The sequence below is a fragment of the Medicago sativa genome, chromosome 7, assembly GCF_051527215.1.
Source record: "Medicago sativa cultivar Bolivia chromosome 7, Bolivia_mono, whole genome shotgun sequence".
NCBI lineage: Eukaryota > Viridiplantae > Streptophyta > Magnoliopsida > Fabales > Fabaceae > Medicago > Medicago sativa.
In genome coordinates, this window is record NC_140755.1 from 57,230,221 (window position 1) to 57,253,500 (window position 23,280).

The 23,280-nt window shown below is 30.3% G+C and overlaps 2 protein-coding genes and 2 long non-coding RNA genes across 6 annotated transcripts; 2 read left to right on the forward strand and 2 right to left on the reverse strand.

Annotated features, from left to right (window-relative positions):
- Positions 1–271: 271 nt before the first annotated feature.
- On the reverse strand, positions 272–2,282 carry LOC146907029 (polyubiquitin 11). Its single transcript, XM_085722647.1, has 2 exons — positions 2,208–2,282; positions 272–1,605 (listed from the first exon to the last, which is right to left on the reverse strand). The coding sequence occupies exon 2, from the start codon at positions 1,149–1,151 to the stop codon at positions 462–464; it is 690 nt and encodes a 229-aa protein (XP_085578773.1). The 5' UTR covers positions 1,152–1,605; positions 2,208–2,282; the 3' UTR covers positions 272–461.
- Positions 2,283–4,442: 2,160 nt separating this feature from the next.
- On the forward strand, positions 4,443–6,604 carry LOC146907030 (uncharacterized). Its single transcript, XR_015018012.1, has 3 exons — positions 4,443–4,640; positions 4,881–5,080; positions 6,349–6,604. It is a non-coding gene; the product is annotated as an uncharacterized LOC146907030 (long non-coding RNA).
- Positions 6,605–8,901: 2,297 nt separating this feature from the next.
- LOC146907031 (F-box/FBD/LRR-repeat protein At1g16930-like) lies at positions 8,902–11,819 on the reverse strand. Of its 3 annotated transcripts, none has more exons than XM_085724275.1 (5): positions 11,638–11,747; positions 11,367–11,532; positions 9,852–10,748; positions 9,404–9,535; positions 8,902–9,327 (listed from the first exon to the last, which is right to left on the reverse strand). In XM_085724275.1, the coding sequence occupies exons 3-5, from the start codon at positions 10,707–10,709 to the stop codon at positions 9,058–9,060; spliced, it is 1,260 nt and encodes a 419-aa protein (XP_085580401.1). In that variant the 5' UTR covers positions 10,710–10,748; positions 11,367–11,532; positions 11,638–11,747; the 3' UTR covers positions 8,902–9,057. The 3 variants fall into 3 exon arrangements, with proteins under 3 accessions (XP_085580401.1, XP_085580400.1, XP_085580402.1); XM_085724274.1 differs by having other exon boundaries at positions 10,951–11,532; XM_085724276.1 differs by lacking the exon at positions 11,367–11,532 and having other exon boundaries at positions 11,638–11,819.
- Positions 11,820–11,957: 138 nt separating this feature from the next.
- LOC146907032 (uncharacterized) lies at positions 11,958–21,157 on the forward strand. The gene is made up of 3 exons (XR_015018013.1): positions 11,958–12,420; positions 20,520–20,846; positions 20,948–21,157. It is a non-coding gene; the product is annotated as an uncharacterized LOC146907032 (long non-coding RNA).
- Positions 21,158–23,280: the final 2,123 nt, after the last annotated feature.

The window sequence follows — 23,280 nt, forward strand, 5'->3', positions numbered from 1 at the left end:
AGAAGAAAGAAAGTAACTAACTCTTGATTCAAGGTGAATCGGACAGTATATGCCAGTTCTATATTCTTAATGTAACCATTTTGATTCTCTACATGGCTTATATTTTCAGAATTTATTGTTCTGTTGCAAGAGAAACAATTTCAAGATGCATAACACACAAGATATAACACACAACTTCTATATTTGTTCCAACTTCAAGAGCAGCAGTAATGAAACGAAGGTACAATAATATTTTGAACTTCAGATAAAAAAAAAAAAAAACGGAAGAGTATTTCATAACTCGAATGATAGCAAATAGTTCATGTTCACGAAGTTTTAACTATGATAACAGAATTATACGAGTACCACAATAAACTAAAGTTTTAAGGGACATTATCAAGCAACAAGTTCTGAAACTGAAAAACCCAAAGACCTGCTAGGACTCAGCACACAATAAAAGACCACTACACAAACCCAAATACTTAGAATCCACCACGAAGACGCAAAACAAGGTGAAGAGTAGACTCCTTCTGAATGTTGTAGTCAGCAAGGGTCCTTCCATCCTCCAATTGCTTCCCAGCAAAGATCAACCTCTGCTGATCTGGTGGGATTCCCTCCTTGTCCTGGATTTTTGCCTTAACATTATCGATGGTGTCTGAGCTTTCCACCTCCAATGTAATGGTCTTTCCTGTCAAAGTCTTCACAAAAATCTGCATGCCTCCCCTCAAACGAAGGACAAGATGGAGGGTGGATTCCTTCTGGATGTTATAATCTGCCAAGGTTCTGCCATCTTCAAGCTGCTTTCCAGCAAAAATCAACCTTTGCTGGTCTGGGGGAATGCCCTCCTTGTCCTGAATCTTAGCCTTTACATTGTCAATTGTGTCTGAGCTCTCCACCTCCAAAGTAATCGTTTTTCCTGTTAGGGTCTTCACAAAAATCTGCATACCACCACGAAGTCGCAAGACAAGATGAAGAGTCGACTCTTTCTGGATGTTATAATCCGCCAGAGTTCGGCCATCTTCAAGTTGCTTTCCAGCAAAAATCAACCTTTGCTGGTCTGGGGGGATACCCTCCTTGTCTTGTATCTTGGCCTTCACATTGTCAATTGTGTCTGAGCTCTCTACCTCCAAAGTAATTGTCTTGCCAGTAAGAGTCTTCACGAAAATCTGCATACCACCACGAAGACGCAAAACAAGGTGAAGAGTTGACTCTTTCTGGATGTTATAATCAGCGAGAGTTCTTCCATCTTCAAGCTGCTTTCCAGCAAAAATGAGCCTCTGCTGGTCCGGGGGAATGCCCTCCTTGTCCTGAATTTTAGCCTTTACATTGTCAATTGTGTCCGAGCTCTCTACCTCCAAAGTAATTGTCTTTCCAGTGAGTCTTCACGAAAATCTGCATACCACCACGGAGACGGAGCACCAAATGGAGGGTGGACTCCTTTTGGATGTTATAATCTGCAAGGGTACGCCCGTCCTCGAGTTGCTTTCCAGCAAAAATGAGACGTTGCTGGTCAGGTGGGATCCCTTCTTTGTCTTGAATCTTGGCTTTAACATTGTCTATGGTGTCTGAACTCTCAACTTCTAAAGTAATGGTCTTGCCAGTGAGTGTCTTAACGAAGATTTGCATCTGCATAGCATAATCCAAACAAATGAATGAATAACCAATTATTCAATATTGTAATAACAAAGTAAAAAACACTCAAGTTACAGAGGAATGGGAGCAGATATGAGCCTATGTAATCACTTCTAATTATAATCAATCGTACATGCAAAAAAACACATCGGATTCTCCCAAACAAAAGATAAATTGGATTATAAAACCATACTTAAATAAATTGTTACATTCAATGAATCAATTATATTTAGAGGTAACATCTCTGGTGATAAGATACACATAAATTTCTTCCACCAATGAATCGACGGAATCCGTCTAACAATTTATACGAACCCCTTATCACAATCTGAATATTGTCTTTGATCAACAAAACACAGTAAAATGAAGTAAACGGTTCAATTCAGAAGGATTTCAATCATATGAAAGAAAAGAACAAACAAAGCGATAGATCGAATTATCATCAATAAAAAAAAACAGAAAACCCTAAAAATCGAAGTATAAAAACCCCAATTGGGTCAAAAGATCGATTGCAATAGTAGCTAATAATAATAATAATAATAATAATAATAATAATCGAAGTATAAATTGAGAGAAGAATCGAAAGAAGATTATACCTTGAAACGGAGAATTGGGTGCTAGGTTTGAATCAAATCAAATCTCTTTTCTCTTCAACGGAAGGAAAAAGGAATGAAGAAGTTTGGTTTACCTGATTTGCTTTTATAGCAAAAATCGATTGGCGGTTTTATTACACCAACGGCACCTCTTCCAATTAAAACGTCACACGTGGACAAACTGTCACCTGTTAACTAACCCTTATGATACGACATCGTTTGGTATGAGAGTCGTTTTTGGCAACTAATGCACGTCTATAATCTGTTTGTCTTGCACTCTAGAGAATTCTTCTAACCAAGGTTTTCTTTTTTCTTTGTTGATCGTAATACCCAAATTAAAGTATATCTCTTTCATGCTTGTCTGATGTATCCAAACCACTTTATATATATATATCATTTAATCAATAATTTTGTGGTCTAGTTAATCAGTGCATTAAGGACAATGGTTAAGAAATCTATAAATAAAAGTTTTATTGTAAAAATATAAGGTTTGATTTTTGATAGAGTAATAATTATATCATTTTTTGTAAAAAGAATTATTTGTTTTCGTTGATTAACCAATGTCCTCGAAACACTAGTTAGTATTGTCTATAAATTTTAGGGTCATGCTAATTTGGACCCTTAAGGTACAAGTTAAGGTTTCTATAAAGAGTTAGTATTTATCGAGAAACATTAAATTTCAATCTTGTGAGAAATAAATGGACACAATTCATGACGCATAATTTCTATTTTTGAAACCTTTTAGGGCACAAGTTAGCATTTCCCTAAATTTTATCTGGTCTCATTTGATGAAATGATTAAATTTATTGATTCAACGATAAAAAAACTAATTTGTACCAAATGCAAAATTTATTTTATTTGTACTCTATAAAATTCACCCTCTTTCATAAGTAGATATAGTTTACTTGTACATTATACAATTAACCCCTTTTTCATAAGTGGATACTCCCTCCGTCCCAAATTATAAGCAAAAAAAACTCATTTTCCTTGTCACATATTATAAGCAAAAAAGTTTAACTTTTATCACATTTAATTATGTTTTTTCAAAAAATCATTTTTTCCAAGGAGAAATTAAATGCAATTTGCATTCACTATGCTCTCTCTTTCATTTTCTCTATAACTAATAACTAATACTTTGTCAAAAAAAAAAAAAACTAATACAATTTGTTTTTACATCTTTCTATGAAACTTATTCCAAAGATAACACAAAAAACTATACTACAAACTACAATATTTTAGTTTTCTTAATAAGTGTGATTTTTTTTTGCTTATAATTTGGGACGAAGGGAGTATATATCTTTTCTTTTAACCAACAAATTTTATTAAACAAGGTTAGCGCAAGACACACAAAACCCGCAAAGGAGGAAAAAGAGTACAAAGATATATATATCTATCTACAATATGTGATGATTTATCTATATTATTTTTTAGAATCGATCTATGTGTCTTAAATTTTACGTCTTAAATTTTACATTATGGATTTTGCATGTCGCTCTTGATATGACTTTTGTTTATTACCTGTTTTTAACTGCACTTCATTCATATTTATTGCGTCTCAAGACAATTTCATCAAAATAACCCTTAATATTGAAAAGAGTTTGTACAATACTTGGTATGAGTTGTTGAAAATTCATGCTCAAACCTATAAGGTCCTTGACCACGTCCTTCCCCCTTCCATGACCGATGACCTTTCTTCCTCCCCATCTCTCCGTGACATATGTTAATACACGAGGAAGTAAAAAAACAAGAAGAATTTATATATATAAGCATGAAGGTCTCCGTGACATTTAGTTTTAGACAAATCATGTTAAAATGTATGTACAAACTACAAACAAATAAAGCATAAATGTTATTTGATTTAATATAGTTCAATGCCCCCCTAGTGAAAAGGATGTTGGTGAACATATATTAAGTACATGAGAGCATCTCCAATGCTAGAACCATATTTGTGTTCTTGAAGCATTTTGGTGGGGTCCAAAGGTGCCACATGTGTATTAAGAACATCCTTTCATTTTTACTCCAATGCAAAGAACAATATTTATGTTCTTAACTTACATTATAGGGTCCCACAATTGGCCCCACATATTTCTTTTTTATTTTAATATTTTTATATTAAAATACTTATTTATATTTTCATTTATTGAGAACAATTTAAACCAAAGAGAAATACATAAAAAAAGTGAAAAATTAATTTTCATCGTTATATTATTTTTCTTTTCATTTTGTTAAAAAAAAAAAAACCCTTTCTAGAATAAACCAAACTCATCTCCCAAGTCCCCTGTTACCAACCACTACTTCATTCTCCCAAACTATCCTTCATCTCCCTCGTTGCCATTATTTGCCATCGGCCATCTCTTTTTTTTTTTACGTTGATAATTTTCTCATCCTTTTTCTTTGAACAATTTTCAATTTGAATGGAGAAAACTCATATAGAAGGTAAAGAAAAGCCCAAAATCCAGATTGAGGGGGGATCTCAGATTTAAAGGAAAAATTTCAGAATTGAATTGTGAAGATTTTGCAATTGGTTGTATGATTTGGGAATTTGTAATTGATTTTCGGATTTGGAATTTAAAGTGTTTGATTTGGTGTTTTGATTTGTATTTTTAGAACTCTATGTTCCTGGTTGTATATTTTCTCTCTCTTTCTCTGCTTTTTTTCATATGTTTATTCTGACAGGACCTGCTAGAACGTGTTCTCCACAGAGAACGGTTCTCCAACCTGGAGTCCACATCATTCATCTCCAATGGTAAAGAAAGCAAGAACTTGTGTTTGAGTTTCAAGAACAATGTGTAGAACTAGCGTTGGAGATGCTCTGAGGAAGTAAAAAAGGATTGCATAAAGATGTTGAGAATCCCAACAAAGCATCAATGCGAGAGGCAAGCTAAATTACAAAAGCACATGCAAATGTTAATTTTATTGTTTTCAATTATTATTCATTTCTTCCAAAATATCTAAAAAAATAATGGGACATAAAATGAGATTTGTTTTATTGAGAATGATATGGAGCAAAGTGCTACAAAATGAATGAGATGACATCATCAAAGGCAACTAAGATGCATGACAGCTTGCATCCAACACCTTTAGGCTTAATTTTCAAGCTTCAATTTTAACTTGATCTCCAAAAGTCTGAACATCTATAAATAGGAAGTTTTTGGGAGAGAAGAGGAGAGAGAGTTTTGGGAGAGATTTGTGAGCATTTTAAGAGAGGAGAGGCTCTAACACTTGAAGCCTCTTCCACCACTAACACACTTAGGCTCTTGTGCACAAAACACTACGACTCAACATGATTAAGATTCACAAATGTTGAAAAACCATTAGAAGTTAAAGTTAATGCTTTTGATGATTCCAACGTAGGAGTAAAATGTTTGTTAGAGTGGGGTGTCGAATGTTCACAAATGTTTTACACTGAGAAGTTTGACTCTAATTATCGGTGTAGAATATTGGTGGATCTTTCGACACTCCAGACTCTAACAAATCTTTTACTCCCCCGCTTTTGAGTCATCGTTAGTATTTGGTAACGCCTGTTTTGTTGATGCTGTGCTGCCACATAAATGGATTACAACAACAACGAATATAAGTATTTTTCATCGCCCTTTTCTGTCTTTTTTTCATGTATGTTGTTTTGAAATCCTTATCATTTCATAGTAATAGATTGCAATTATTTTTTGTTCTTGAATTGTGTTATTATATTGTTAAGTGTTTGGTAATCTTTGAATGAATTTGTTTCGTTTTTATAATTTCAATTATAGGAAGATGATTCTACCAATAGGAAATTTAGTTTCTCTTAATGATAGACTAAAAGGTTATAGCAGGAAAAAGGTCAATGGGGAGTGACATGTATGCTGTGATGAGAAAAGGAAAAACCATAATTATAATATTTCTTTAAACATATATTAATTTCATTTACTTCTAAACTTGAAGATGGTGATCATGTTTGTATTGTAATAACGTTGAAAGCATGTTTGTGCTTGTGCACACACTTCCTTTGTCAGATTGTGGTGAACAGAGCTTTGGAATATGTACATAATGTGGCTTTGCACTCTTGAAAATTATATATCCATTCAAAATTTTCCTGTGTTTTAGTTTTACTTTCTGTGTTTCGGTGTATCACTCTTGTATAATATGGGTCCTTTTTGAATTATAGGCACACAACCTCAACTGCAAGTCTGCAACACATCGGGAGTTATTGGTGGTAGATGGTGGCATGATAGGAAGAAAGGAATAAGTAGTTTTAGTATTCATCATGTATAAGATAGTTATGCTCTTTTTATGAAAGCGTTTTGTTGAAATTTACCGCTAAATAGTTGTGCTGTTTTTACAATTGTACTCGTGTTTGTGTAAGGACAGATCAAAGTCTCCAACTCTTTATAAGTAATTCAAACACACTTTTTGCAGGATCATTTTGGTTTGATAGGAATATTTTGTAGTTGCACAATATATATCTATTAACATATCAACAAGCTATGATTTGATGTTCTTTCTTTGACATTTCATGTGATTTGTTTATGGATTTAAATTGCTTGTGATATAATTGTTTCCCCCTTTGTGGCTTAATCATATGAATCTGGTTCAAATAATTCTGACGGGATAATGTATATACTTCCAGGAGTACTAAGAAGTCGTTTCCTTCCCTTTATAGCATAAGCAATTAACTTCCCTTCATTTAATTTTTCATTTAGTTTTAGGTTAATTTGCTGCTGTAATATTGGTTTCTACTGCAAGAGGAAGTGGTTTTATGGTCTGTGGTAAACAGCTTGAGGCTGAAATTCCTTCACTTGAGAATGCCTTTTTCTCTGAAACTCATTTTTCATATGTCATCATGAATCAAATGCTCTTTATTACTTGATGATCGATTCATATTAGAATGTATTGGTCCCTCAAGATTGTTCCTATTAGCCCAAACACCCCACCAACTATTATTTTTTTGTTTGTCTAGTGGTCCTAATAATGGGTATTTTTGGGTCTTTTGTTGTCTTTCAGTTTTATCTGTCTCAGTATTTTGTTTTTGGACAATCATGCTATCGTTTTACAGTCTTGATATCAGCTCAATTTCTTCATTTTGTTCTTTCTTTTTTCTTCCCCTTCCATTCAGTTCATTCCTTTGCATGCGAGTTAGACCAAAGCTCTCCCATGAACAGCTACATATTTCTCTAGAAGGAGCACTTGAAAATTTCTTCTATCTCAAGAAAGAGTAATGTTTGTCTGCCTCATAAGACTTGTCCTTTTAATCTATCCATTTCCTTTATTCTTTGCAGAGATAATTAGATTTATTGAAATGCAGAGAGGAGGAATTGAGGGTTGGAGGAGTGTCTGATGTAGTATGGTTGTTTTGGTTTTATTGTTATTGTTTGGTGAGGGACAACATTTACTGTGTAAAGAGAAGATGAGTCACTAAATTGTTTTGTCCTGTGACTAGGGACTGATTAGAATTGTTTTGGTGATTCTGAGATTACCGAGTGATTCATTATAGTCTCCTTGTTAATATGTATGAAGAAGTGAATAGTTGGAGTGACGTCGCAAATATATGGACAAAGATGAAGGATTTGAGTGTGGAGAAGAGATGTATTGGGTCTAGCTGGATTAAAATCAACAAGGAAATTCATATTTTTGCGGTTTCTGATAAGCATCACCCATCTTATGGTCGGTTTCACTTGTTGCTGGTTGAACTGGATGAGCATCTGAGGCTAGCTGGCTATGTCCCTGAACTGGGATCTATTCTTCGTTGACTTTTGGCGCTCCTCTTCAAGTAGAAGGGTCCTTAGAATGATGGTTGTATCTGTTAAAGAAGGGTTTAAAATTATGATGCACTTTCTTCTGTACATAGCTATACACTTGAAGACAAGCCTTGATAAGTTCTTGAAAGGTATGGCTCAAATTATTACATAGCCTGTTTTCTTCCCTGTCAAGTTGTTTATGCCATTTGGCTGTTGAACAACTGTGACATTTTCCTTAAGCATTTTAGGGACCAAAAATGTTGATGAAATTTTTTGACTGGGACTAAAAATGCTGATGGAGAAATTTTATAGGGACTAAAAATGCTGATGAAAAATTTGATAAGGACTAAAAAGTGTGATTTTATTTTGTAGGGACTAAAAACAAAACTGTGAATATTTATAGGGACTAAAAACTTAATTAACCCTTAAATTTTTGTCGCAGTCGGCACGCAATCCTTCTATTTTAGAGAATCACTGTAAAATGTGGTTCCTGCGACGTCAATAACGGTCATGCTGTGGTCACAGGAACAATACAAATCTTGATGTAGTGACCAAGATCAAAGTCGCTGCCCTTAATCTAACACCTTGGTTCTTAATACCCCAATCACAAGTCATCTGATTACAACATTCTATGGAGCAGTAGATTTTAAGCACCTTTTCCAGCCTACTAAAGTATCATTTATAAATTATGATTATTCCCTGTGCAGCTTAACTGCCTAGTAACCTATGACAATAAAAACCAAATCTTCGAAAAGGTCATTTAGATCTAAGTCCTTATTTTTAATAGGGCTATCAAAATATTATATTCTATCAAAAGACAAGGATTCCTTTGAGAAAACAACTACTTAATAGTTGTACATGCTTCCGGCGGTGATGCATCAAATGTGAATTTAACATGCAAATGCCCAGAAAATGATAAGAATTGATCTAATTGAAGTCATAAACAGGTAGACAAGTACAAAGTAAAGAGGTGGACAAGGACGAAGTAAATCATTTACAGATCATTTTCATTAACTTGTGCAGTGAGACAAAATCATGACCTTTATAATAGTTCGTTGTTCAAACCACTAAATCTAGCAGTTGCATGGGAGAAGCTAAAGAAATAACAAGCAGGATAGAGAAACCACTACTTACATAGTCTATATGATGTTATTAATAACCAAAATTTGACATTTTGCAGAGGCCTTCGGGCATGAGGAGAATTTTCTTTCTAGTTCATGTTGTTCAATTTCACTCGAGATTGTCATGGTTTGTAGAAGTTTTGCATTCTTCAAAATATATTTTGCTAGCATAAATTCACTTTGTAGGCCTCCTTTGTCCTGAATAGTGCAAGTTCTAAGGTGTGATAAAAGACATTGTGGAACAAATTCTGGTTCCACGCAATCTTCTACATTCCCCAATGCCACATACTGTATATAAAATGAATCAAAATATAAACGTTTGTTAAGAAAAGATGACCAAATATGACTCTTAAACTTAACAAACCTCTAAAAGTTTGAGATTTTGAAGCATAGGGCAGTGGTGAAGCATTTGTACTACAAAATTCCAACTATTGTCGAGCTCCAAGTAGGTCAAATTATGAAAGATAGGAATATCATCGTCTGGGAGCTGACTCACCTATATTATATAGAAAGAAACAAAAAAATTAGGGCAAAATTAAAAACAAAAAAACGAATCACATTGTTGCCTTTGCTTTTGTTTTTCCATGACAAAAAAATTGAGGTGGAGCAGTTTAGTGTATTCAATTGAGGTCTATGAAACACCGACACCAGACACAACACAAACATATCAACACCAATAATAATATTAGAAAAGTTGAATTATTGAAAGTAATCAGATGATTGGTGTCTAGTGTCTGACGATCATCTGTTGGTTGTCGGTGCTATATAGATTGAGGGCATGCATGCATCATATTCATAATAATAAAATGAACCTTGTAGACTTCATGGACTTTTGTGTACAGGATCATTGTATCTAAGCGCAGAGACTCAGAAGTAGAAAGTGCATTCAACGGAAAACATGAACACAAACATTGAGTGATATCTGCTCTAGTCAATTTGGGTAAGCTTAAGTTTTGAAACTCTAAGGTAAGACAATTCTCCTCACAATTCAAGTATGACTGAAATAATTCTAGTTCCTCAAGAACAGGACATCCAGACAGGAGCAACATAAAATCTCCATCTTCAACGAATTCAATACCATTCAAACTAAGCTTTTCGAGCGAGGGAAAGCCAAATCCAATGGAAGAAAACGAAAAACCCTTTACAGAGAATCGACGGAGGTCAAGACTTACAAGTGTTTTGCAGGTGAAGATGCTTATTGGCAATTTGGGTAACTGGTGAATAGCATCATCATCATCATCATCATCATCATCCTCATCATCATCAGAGTCAGAGTCAGAGTAAACTATAAGTAGATGAAGATGAAGATGCTTGAGTCTGCGTTGAACAACAATGTTGATCCATTTGATGACATTAGGATAGCTGGAATAGGCAAAATTATGGTTAGTGTAACGGATGTTGAGGTTGAAATTGTCGATGAATTCAGAGTGAGCAGCGTAACGAGAGGCTAAAACGGAGTAAACAGACTCGTTTAATCTGTGATTAGATTCAATGCTATCGACTTTGATGTCGGTGAAGTCGACATTAAGAACATGGAGCCAGAGATGAGTCCAGCGTTTTGATAAAACGCTAGTGGTAACTGCTTGTTGGGTGGAGAGAAAAGAAAGAAAGTGACACAGGATCTCATCCGGTAAACTGCTGATCTTATCGCCGGTTCTCCGTCGCCCCATTTCTTCTTCTTCTTCGTCGCACAATCACTTGTAAGCTGCCTATCATATAAGGATTTTTATAGAAAATAAGTAAATAATTTCCAGCATTTATAAATAATTATTTTGATTTGTCAAAAAAAAAAAAAATTGATTTGATTTTTTTATGCTCCGTTTGGTAAGGATAGGAAACGGCTGATAAATTAGTTTATGGCGTATGTCCTTGTAATCATAATTGTTAAAAAATCAAATCCTCTATACATACAAAGCAAAATGGTTAAAATGAATAATCCACTTGGCACCTCCTTTTCATAAGAATGCCATGTGTCATGCTTTAAGAAAACCAATCTTATACTCACTCCGTTTAAAGATGAGTGTCGTTTTAGGTGTTTACACACATATTAAGAAATACAATGATTAAAAGAAAGAGAATGGTTATTTTACCAAATTATCCTTATTAACTATTGGTTAGTTTTAAAAGTAATACTTTGGAAGTAGTGTGCAGAGTATTAATTGGAGGGTACAATTGAAAAGAAAAAGTTATTATTGCATTGGAAACTGAAAGTGACATTCATTTTGAAACAATTTTTTTTGCTAAAGCGATACTCATTTCGAAACGGAGGGAGTACAAGTTTTTAGTCCTACAATCACATGAGAAGGTTAACCATTCCTATTAATTACCATTAAAATAGAAATTGATTTCATTTGATTTGAAGTAATAAAAATAAAAATCCTCTATACATACAAAACAAAATGGTTAAAATGAATAATCCACTTGGTACCCCCTTTTCATAAGAATACCACGTGTCATGCTTTATGAAAACCAATCTTATACAAGTTTTTAGTCCTACAATCACATGAGAAGGTTAACCATTCCTATTAATTACCATTAAAATAGAAATTGATTTCATTTGATTTGAAGTAATAAAAAATAAAAATCCTCTATACATACAAAGCAAAATGGTTAAAATGAATAATCCACTTGGTACCCCCTTTTCATAAGAATGCCACGTGTCATGCTTTAAGAAAACCAATCTTATACAAGTTTTTAGTCCTACAATCACATGAGAAGGTTAACCATTCCTATTAATTACCATTAAAATAGAAATTGATTTCATTTGATTTGAAGTAATAAAAATAAAAATAATTAACAGTTGATAACAAATAATAAATGCACGAGAAAGCACCAAGAATTTTTTTCACGAACGCAAGAAAGGAAATTTTTTTCCTGCACACAAGAAAGGAAATTTATAATTAACAAATAATAAATTCACAATTTTTTCAGGCACGCAAGAAAGGATTTTTTTTCTTTTTTTATCAATTTTTATACTTCAGAAAACAATTCAAATTCATATGTTGACATACGCATGTTTAATAAATGCACATTTCTATATCTTTGTAAATTATAGAAAGCCATTTAATTTTGTTGAAAGCCGCAATAAATTTCGTTGGCTACTATTTTTTTTAATCACATTACAATTACAATTTCTTCTGTCAATGTAAATTTTTCTATCAATCCCGCTATAAGTAGTTTCTGTGTCACTCAAACATTCTTATAGAATTTCTTTCTTTTTAAAATTTCTAAATGGCTCCCAGCTATGATTCTATCGTGAACATTAACAACAACAAAAGCAAGTGGTGCTTTTTTGCAAGAGTTGTCAGACTATGAACATCAAGTGATTCCACTAACTTTGAAAAATCAATGACAATCCATTTAATTTTGATGGATAACTACGTGATATTTTTTAATTTTATATTATAACTAGTTTGGACACCCGTGCCAAGCACGGGCTAGAATTTGGTTATACTTGACATAGAGAATATTATTATGTATCATGTATCGATTAAAGCTAAAGATTTGATAAAATAGTGGAGGTTGAACAACAAACAAATGGAAAAAAAAACACATACTTAAACCTTAAAGTTTTGAATGAAGATGTGGTATCATTCTCACCTGGTGGTTGTTCTTTCTCCAATGTGTCGATCCAACGACAGTATCATATCCCGTTTCAACATTGTGGGGGAGCGGTTCTTGGTAGTGGATCACATATACAGAGACTATGATACTTAGTGGAGAGATGTTAATTTGTCAACTGTGAGTAACAATTTCACATTATATGCAAGAATAGATGTTGAGCAACATATAAGTATGGTGACTCATATATCTAATATCTTACGATTGGTGCAATATCAATTTCACTTATATGATTGTTCTTAGTCTAATGTGATGATACAACCCATTGTAGGCTTCCACAGAAGACATAATATTATGATGATTTTTTTGTTTTAGTTTTTGGCTGTCATTTGTTGAATTTTTAGCCTTAAATTTTAATTTTTAGATGTCATTCGCTTTCATGCAATTTTTTTTATTCAACCTTTGTTACTATAAATTTCTTTACTTTTGGTATTTGGTGGAATCATAGTGGAAAATATAGATGTGTTAGGTCACAAAATACATGTTTATTAGACAGTTTAAATTGATGTGGTATTTTTTTTAATGAGTCTAATATTTTGGTAGCATAATTACCAGCAATCGCCAACGCCTTCAACAAATCCATAAACTATCAATAACTCACTATATTACCTATACTCTCATGGGTAAAACATACTTTCCTTAGTTTGTTCCCTCGTAATTTCTCTCATGTTCAAATTCCTTGTTCATCTTCTTTCTTTTTTTAATTTACTTTCTTTCTTCGCATGAAAGAAACAAACAAAAACACTCCTCTATGAAACCACCACCAACCAAATTTTTTTACGATGTTGTATCTTTGATCTGATTTCGCTATCTCACTATATCACATACACAGAGATTCCTAACCTTAAGGGAGATATGTTAATGTGTCATGTGAGTTAAACTTCTCTTTTGGATGCAATAATATATATGAGCAATGCTATATATCAAGAAAGATTTTATCAAGAAAGATTCAAGAATGACATGGCAGAATAATCACTCTTAGATTTTATCAAGAAATTGTTCTGAAATTAATGTTAGCCAATAAAATCTCAGCCTGGAAGGAAATCATGGGGTGGTGGGTGTTATGTATTCTTTATTTTATTAAAGGTTAATAAATAAGATTGAAATCTAAGGGTGATTATTCTGTCATGTCATTCTTGAATCTTTCTTGACAAAATCATTCTTGATATCTAGCATTTTCCAATATATATTGAGCAACATATGAATGAATTGATAATATGCCTAATGTCTTGAGGTTTTAGGTGAAGATGTGGCGTCAATCTCACTTCTGGAGTTTTATTAGTCAAATGTGATGATTCAATTCATTGTAGGCTCCCTTATAACTACAAGTATTATGATGAATTATTTAATTTTTTATTTTTTTAATATAATATCTTAATTTTTTAATATTCAATATATATTTTTGGATGTCGTTCGATTTCATTCAATTTTTTTATCCAACCTCTATATTTCAAATATCTTCACTTTTGATCTTTGATGAGATTGAACAATAGAAAACTACATATATGTTATGATGAGTTGATAAAGTACATGTGTACATGTTTATTAGACATTTTAAATTGATGTGGAGTTTTTTTTATTGAGTCTATTTTTTGGTGAAATAATTACTCATAAATCTCGTACTCCTTCAAATAACCCATCAAATTATCACTAACACACTCTTTTCTTAATATTTCCATGGACAAAACACACACTACTTTTTTTCCGTTATCATTTCTCTCATGTTCAATTTTTTTTTCATATTATTTCTTTTTCTATTTTTCTTTCTCTCTTTTTCATTAAATGTGCAAACATAAATCTCCTTCCATGAAACCACCATCAACCAACCTTTTTTACTACGTTTTGCCTTCGTCTAGCTTTATTTGGCTATGTCACCAGATCTCAAACGAAGAGAGTCTCACATTTAACGAAGATATGTTAATGTGTCAATTGTTAAGAAATAGATACGTGAGATGATCAATATAACTAATGTGTTAATATTTTGGTGATGATGTGGTGTCAATCTCACTTTTATAGTCGCACTTAGCTTAATGTGTTGTTCTAACCTATTTTAGTCTTCTTCAAAATTCCGAACATTATGATTAACTATTTTGTTAGTTTTTTGATGTCATTTATTTCATTTTTATATTAAATATAAGTTTTTGGATGTTATTCATTTTCATGCACTATTTTTTAATCAATCTATATTATTTCAAATTTCTTCACTTTTGATCATTGGTTGGATTTAACTATAGAAAAATTCTCACGTAGAATGTTGAGTTGACATAATTCGTGCTTATTAAAAAGATTTAAATGTTGTAGTGTTTTTTAATTAGGTATAATTTTTTGGCAAATTAATTACCCAAAAATATCAAACTTCTTCGATAGACCTATAAAATTACCAGCAACTCACTTTATTTCTTATAACCTCATCGACAAATACACAATTCTTTTTTTTTTACCTGTATCATTTATCTCAATCTCAAATTTATTTTTCATCTTCTTTCTTTTTCAATTTCCTTTCTCTCTTCTCATAAAAGTAAGAAATATAAACCTCCTTCTATTTAATTACTACCATCCCATCTTTATGACCATGTTGTGCCTTCATTTGACCTTATTTGCCTATGTCACATAATTACAGACGTGGAGACTCGCACACTTGAGAGAGATGTTAATATGTCAAATGTGAGTTAAAATTATAATGGAGAAAAGAGAAGATGTTGAATAACATATAAGTGATATGAACTAAAAAAATTGTATGAAAATGTGGTATCAATCTAATTTTTGTGGTTTCTCTTAGCATAATGTTACGATATAACCTAATGTAGGCTACACTGGGAATTCCAACATTATGATATTCATTTTCATGCAATTTTTTTTGTCAAGGCAATATATATTTTTATTCAACATCTATTATTTCAAATTCCTTCACTATAGGTCTTTGGTGGAATCTGAAAAAGGAAAATTGTAGATGTTTATTAGACATTTTAAATTGATGTTGACTTTTTAATGAGTTTGGTACTTTGATAGCATAATTACTAAATTATCTCAATTTTCTTCAACGTAACAAACCCAAAAAATTACCAACAACTCACTATTCTCCCTTACTTTTTCTCTCATGTTCAAATTCTTTTTTCATCTGATTTCTTTTTCTACTTTATTTTTTCTCTTCTCATGAAATAAATGAGTGAAAACATCTCTCTACGAAATGGCCTTATTTGGTTATTTCACCATATCATAGATACAAAAAGTCTCACGCTTAAGGGAGAGATGTTAATGTGTCGTGTGTGAGTTAAATTTCTACGCATTAGATGCAAAAGTACATATTGAGTAACATATAAGTGAGATGTGGTGTCAATCTCATTTTTTTTAGGGGTGTGTCAATCTCATTTGTGGGGTTTCTCTTAGCCAAATATGAAGATCCAACCCATTGAAGACTCCCTCATAACTTCAAACATTATGATGAAATATTTTGTTAGTTTTTTAATATCATTAGCTTAGTTTTTTTATATTAAATATAAAAAAATCATTTTATTTTTTTGCGTTATTTTAAATTCCTTCATTTTTGGTCTTTGGAGGAATCTAAAAATGGAAAAATGCTAATGTGATATGTTGAGTTGACAAAATACATGCTTATTAAAAAAATATATGATAGATAAATTAGGGAAATAATTTGATGAGTTACATATATACGCAAAACCTTTGATTAGTTTTAGGATTAATTAGAAGCTGACCCACTTGTGTTGTTTTAATTTTTTGTATTATCCGTTTAGGGTCGACCTACACTTTTGCGTGGATTTACTGGGGTAGGTTTATGTCCCCCTAATTTGTATTTGTATCTCCCCCTTTTTTTAATAATATAATATATATAAGCAAAAATGAATAAAGTCTAGTTGAGATGTCATATATTCTCTTTAAATTGTGCTTTTAATTTAGAAAAAAATTACAAATATGATATGTAAAATTTACATTTAGATGTCAACGTATATTGAAGGAGGACACAATCGAAAACCAAACTCTCCACTCAACGAAAAAGGGATTTGAGAATTCGAGAAGAATTTCAAATTTTAGAATGAACGTTGAATTTTGAAACAGTGTGAAAATGTTGAAAGTTAGAAACAATATTTTATAAAATAAAAATCAATTAAATAACCTCAATTACCCCCTTCCCCTCAAAAAAGAAAAACATCAATTACCCCTTTAATTTTGTGATATCATCAATGTATGGATATCTTATAGGATAAATGCATAGTTGACTAATGATATGATAAATGTCTAATCTCAAATATCATATTAATGCATTCCTTTCTCACTAAAAACTGAAAATGTACATGCTGATGTGGATTAGTTTGATAACATTTAGTGAGCTTAAGCATCATATATGTAGACGTGTACTTTTGCATTCTCTGAAGCCAAATCTTTATAATAGAGAAAGTTTTTTTTATATATTAAAACACATTTACGTGCATTTGTTTTTTTTTTTTTTGACAATTACGTGCATTTGTTATTAAAATATATGACATAATTTAAAAAAAATCAAGATAAACATTGTAGGAAATTCGTAAAATTGAAATTTGAAAAATTACCGAGTTATTGGTAAAATTTAATTTTAGATATCATTCGATTCTCCTTTTAAATTATCTTTGTTATTATTATTTGACAAAAAAAATTCCTTTAGAATCTGGCAAATAGACTTTAATTTTACATAAAAAATTTTTAGGACACATCAAGGTCAGGACATGTCTCATGACTCAATAAACACTTACAAAATTTTTAGAGATCCCTTGTCAAAGAGATCTTCACGGTAATAGCGGAGATTGAATCCACACCCTTGAAATTGAGTCAACTCATTATTTGCAAAACCAATCTTGATTAGGAATGCTATTATTAGTATTAGTAGGGGTGTTCGCGGTGCGGTTTGATTCGGTTTTAAGGGTAAAAGTCATCTGAACCGCAAGATAAATAAGTACGTGGTTTGGTTTGGTTCGGTTGACTTTTAAAATAAAATCCAAACCAAACCAATCCGGTTTGGTTTGGATTGGATCGGTTGGTGCGGTTTTTTTAGACAATAATATTTTTTTTTTGTTTTCAACTTTAAAATCAAATTAAAAAGCTAAAACACAACATATTTTCAGGAATGTTTTAAATTTCATCCAACATTATAATTTTATTTTCATCCGACAATGTTTTCAACTACGTAGACCAAATTAAAACGTGGACAAAAAGTAATCCTATTTTGTAAGAAATACAAAAGACTAAAATTTTAATCATTCTCTAAGAGTTCAAGTAGCACATAAATACATTTTTGATAGAAAAAACAGCAAAGTAGAAACTTAATAAGAGAAAAAATATGTTCTTTTATTAAAGTTTCCATTGAATTTCTATGAGTATTGATCTAGATGATATATATTTAATTAGTTTTTTTTCTTCTTATATTGTGGTTTGGTTTGGTTTGGTTCGGCTGGTAAAATCAAAACCGCAAACCGAACCAAACCATGCGGTTAGGTAAAAAAAATGATCCGAATACATCCGAACCAAATGGGGTTTTTTGCGGTTTCGGTTTGGATTGATTCGATTAGCAGTTTTTCTTTTGGATTGGTTCGGTTTTGAACACCCCCAAGTATTAGTAGCAAAAATAGTGAATCAAAACATGATATCATATAATGGTATCATTTAAATAACACTTTTTCATCTGACTAAATAAATGAGACATTTTGTGCCAAAAAAAAATAAAATAAATGATACATTTAACAGAATCATTTTAATTTAAATTACCACATTAATGACTATTATTTAAAGAACCTTTTATTTTTTGGTCTATTATTTGTCTGACCTATTAAATGACAAAGTTTAATATTTATTGGATCAACCCAATTAAAATGACACATAAAATATAATTATTTTAAATTATAAAAATATAAATTTCAAATTTTAATCCATTCAAAAAAAAACTCAAAATTTAATGAATTTTTTTTTTTGTGAATTTGTCAAAAACATTTTTATGTAAATTAAATATTCCCTTAAAACAAATGAATATAAAACATTAATTAAAAGGTTAAAAGATTCAAATAATTCATTTTTTTTATACAGATAGGAAAATCGAACTATTTGAATTTTAAATGTCTTCCATTTATTTGTTATAATATACTACTTCAATATTTGTTTGTTTCCATCTTTTTTTTTGGTTTAGTTGTTTCCTTTTTTTTTGGTAGTGTTTAGTTGTTTCCTTTAATTAAGGGTTATAATTAACGCTATCATTTAATTTTTTTTTCTGTTTCCTGTCTGATCCACCAAATGAGGCATTTTCATTCTAAATAATTAAATGACACATTTTAACCTTTATATAATCATTCTAATTTAAATGACATATTAATTACTCTTAAATTGCTTTATCATTATATTATCCTTGATAAATGCGAAAATAATTATATTTGAGAACTATATTAAATTATTAAGTATACAAAAATACATGAAAATTTTGTGTTAATATAATTCATTTTGTGTTATATTTGAGAACTATATTAAATGGATTTTTTTTCTCAAAAAAAAAATCATTTTGGCTTGTTAAAAATACCAAATACGTGAAACTTAGAAAGGAAAAAAAACAAAAAGAAAAAAGGCATGACATTGAGACAAAAGATTGAAAATAATACAATTTTTGATTGAAATGGTGGGTGGAATTGCTTGCAAATGGATGATATTTATAATAAAGGGTAGATAACAAAATTAACAATATTATTTAATAGTCCCCACAAAAAAATTATTTAATAGTAACTATCTAATTGACAAATTAAAGGAGAAAAAGTCATATATTGATTGTCAAATAAATAAGATGAAATTACACTTAAAGGATTGTGTATTATCTCATATATGGTCAAAAGAAATAAAAAAGAAACCATGTATATTGCTCAATGGTTGATTGAAGCTTTTGATACATTCTATTGAAGAAACTATGATAAGTGAAAAGCCGTCATAGTAAAACATGATGATTTAAGATGTCTTCTTATTAGAAAAGGTTTGTCCAAATTAGATGATGTGAACCAATTGTATGCAACCTTTATGATGATGTTTAACATGTCCGGAAATGTATTTAAAATCATCAATTAGGATTCATCAAATAAGAGTTCATGTGTAGGATTAATCAAATAAGAGTTCATGTGTAATATACGTTTTTGTGCAAGACAAAAATTCATAAAATAGATATAGATAAAGGCTAAATCAATTTATTGAGATTAGTTTATCGACATATAAATTCATTAAATAATATTCAATAAATCTAAGGTATATAAACTCTAACATCTTGATTCTATATCAAATACAAAACATTGTCTTGACTAAAAATTATATTGTTGATGTTGAACATCTTGAAGTCGTAGAATGTAGACACATGCTCTCCAATGAGATCCTGGGAAAGTAACATTATCCATTAACAATTAGATACAAATAAAAAAGAAAATCAACCCCATAATCTACGACCAAGTGATTAAACTTCTATGATTTCAAAACACATAAAAAATAATGAAAAAAATAATGATTTGTTGATGGGGGAAGAGACACATGAAAATAATGAAAAAAAAATTGTCTATATATAGGAAAAAAAAAATCATGGCTTGATCAATTTTGATTGGTTGATGAAAACTTAATGAGTCATTGTCCATCTTGATTGGCTAATAAAAAAACAAATGAGTCATAATTTAATTTGATTGGGTGATAAGAAAACATTAAATGTGATGAAGAATGTGAAGATGCCACATGTACTTTTGCCCATAGAAGTATGCTTTTGTATTATATAAAGATAAAGATACTATCATGCTTTTGTCATTTATAAAAGATTAATATGTTATATGATTGTTTTTTTTTTTTAATTTTTTCACATGTAGGGTCACAAAATACATGCTATGGTTGGTAGTGAACTTTTTAACAAGTTCGAATTTTCTTTGAAAGAGGAGGTTGTCTTTATCATGTATAATTTTCGAGTCTGTCTCAATGAAATACAAGAGGTCATGACAACATCGCATAAATATTGTCTCAACTTTACAGATAAGACTAAGATCAGACCTGTTGATCATGGAATTGTGCCATATTATTAAAACTCATGACTAATATATTTAGTTAAATCCAGGCATATCTACTGTTCAGAATCATGGTAATTATACCAAGATGTTATTCAATCCAAAATTCAATGACGTTGAAGAGTTGAAAGAAAGGTTTTTTTCTTTACATATATCTGCCGTTTATTTTTATAAACAATCTATAAAAAGAAGTTTTTTTTAAACCAAATATTAAATAATTTATGTTTTACATACAGGATGTTGGACAAAACATTTTCACCTTACAAGGCTATATATGAAAATCCTGAAGAAATTTGGTTTCATAATATAGATCAATGGGTGTACTCAACAGGAGTAACCACTCTATCTGCACTTAGAATCTATCTAGTGGTAATATTATCAATCAATTATTGAATTTACAAATTTATGTTATACATTTCTTTTCTAATTTGAGAATTCAGGTTGAATCACAAACATATGAATATGAAAATAACTCTTACAATTTTAAAACTTAAATTCCACATACTACCATTTATGACTTACCAAAAGGACAAAACATACATCAACAATTAAATATTTTGTTAAAGTCAAATTTTTAAAAAACAAACGAGGAATTATATTAAATTAACATAATGAAAGAAAAATTCAAAAAAAAACCGGTCAAGAAAAAGTCAATTATTAAAACATGAAAAATCCGAATGTTTATCCAATTATTATAACATGTAAAACACAAAAAATTGACATTGAAGCAATTTATGAGTTTGAATTATAGACATTAGAGAGAATAATCAATGTAAGATAATATTTGATGTATGAAATAAAATTAATAAGTTGTTAAAAAAATAGTTTCATTTCTTCGATTCGCGTTTTCCTTAACAAAAACATTACAATGATTTCATTCAAAAACAAAGAGTATCAAACTTTGAAAATCAATATCTTTAACCACTTATTCAGAATAAAAATAAGTTAGGATACATAAATTTCATTAATTCATTATTCATTAGACAAATATTTGCTGCCTATAAATATTAAAAAAAAAACGAGACAAATAATTTTCACTAATGAATATTAAAAAGCACGGGACATATTAATCTCTGGTAGATAAAAAACACGGGACATATACTTATAGATGATATATATATATATATATATATATATATATATATATATATATATATATATATAGACACACACACACACCAATATTAGTAACTGATACATAAAAAACACATAATAAATATTGTCAATGATACACACACACACACACACACACACACACACATATATATATATTCACTAATAAATATTGAAAAAATTAACTAAATAATTTTGCTATTGATACATAATAAGATAAACAAGAGATAAAAATAAAAATAACACAAAACAAATATTCTTTACCATTACTTTAAATGAAATTCTAGACAAATATTCATCAACGATGAATATTAAAAAAAAAGGACAAATATTTGTCTCTTATACATAAAAAAACATGAGACATATATTTTCAATAATTAAATAAAAAACACAAACATGAGACATATATTTTCAATAATTAAATAAAAAACACATGTGTAAAGTTTACCCCCTAATACACAATAAAATGTGGAACAAATATATATCATTGAAAAAAAAAAGTTATTTTTCATTGATACACAAAAAAAGGGGATAAATATTAGACAATGATAAATATTAAAAAAAATGTCACAAACATTAATCCCTGAATCTTCTTCAAAAAAAATTACATTGGATCATGAAAAAAACACGGGTAAATACGAGTAAATAAAACTAGGGAAAATTTATTTCGTACTAATTTACCCCTTATTGATGTCACACTCACAAGTTTTATGGAATTGAGAGTAGTTTTGGCAAACTGTAAGAAAGTTATCCAGAATTGACTACTACTAGACGTCTATCCGCGCGATGCATGGGGAAGTTTTATTTAATTGATATCACTAATTATTATAGATTAAAAAATTGTTAATTATATATTGAAATGAATGTATTCAAAAAATATATACATTGAAATTAATGTTTTTAATTTATTCTTGTTTGTAAGCAATTTGAATGCAAACGAATATTGGTAACACTATCAATTTGTTGTTAAAAAATAAGTGACGTAGAAGAGAGTTAAATCAAGAAGATTGAAATACATAATATTTCTTTAATAATATTTCTTTAATGTTCACATAATTGGATCCAAAATGCTCATTAGTGAGAACTCCAAGCAAGTGGCACACCTGAATACGAAAAAGAAGAAGCAAATGAAAGACCATATAGCTAATTGAAATAAAGAACGAACATATAATAAATTAACATATAATTCTTAATCATATCATCATTTTTCAAACCCCTGTAACAAAAAAAAAATCATTTTTCAAACCCCAATAGCATTTATGGAAAAATAAAAAGAGAATAACAATTGTGTTAGAGCAAATGAAAACATGAGAAATAGAGAAACATGTACCCAAAAAAAGAGAGTTGATAGTTTCATTTTGTTTACATATATCTATAATCAAATTTATAAACTTTTATGTTCCAACATCATAAATCTCTTAAGAGTATAATTTAAATTAATAAATGATAAAATAAA

Excerpts from the sequence above, each read along its gene's own strand:
- LOC146907029 (XM_085722647.1), bottom strand. The coding sequence starts at position 1,151 with ATGCAGATTTTCGTGAAGACTCTTACTGGCAAGACAATTACTTTGGAG.
- LOC146907031 (XM_085724276.1), bottom strand. The coding sequence starts at position 10,709 with ATGGGGCGACGGAGAACCGGCGATAAGATCAGCAGTTTACCGGATGAG. Across the intron at positions 9,536-9,851 it reads AAGTCCATGAAGTCTACAAG|GTGAGTCAGCTCCCAGACGA; the intron begins GTTCATTTTATT and ends TATATAATATAG. Across the intron at positions 9,328-9,403 it reads AAAATCTCAAACTTTTAGAG|TATGTGGCATTGGGGAATGT; the intron begins GTTTGTTAAGTT and ends TTTTATATACAG.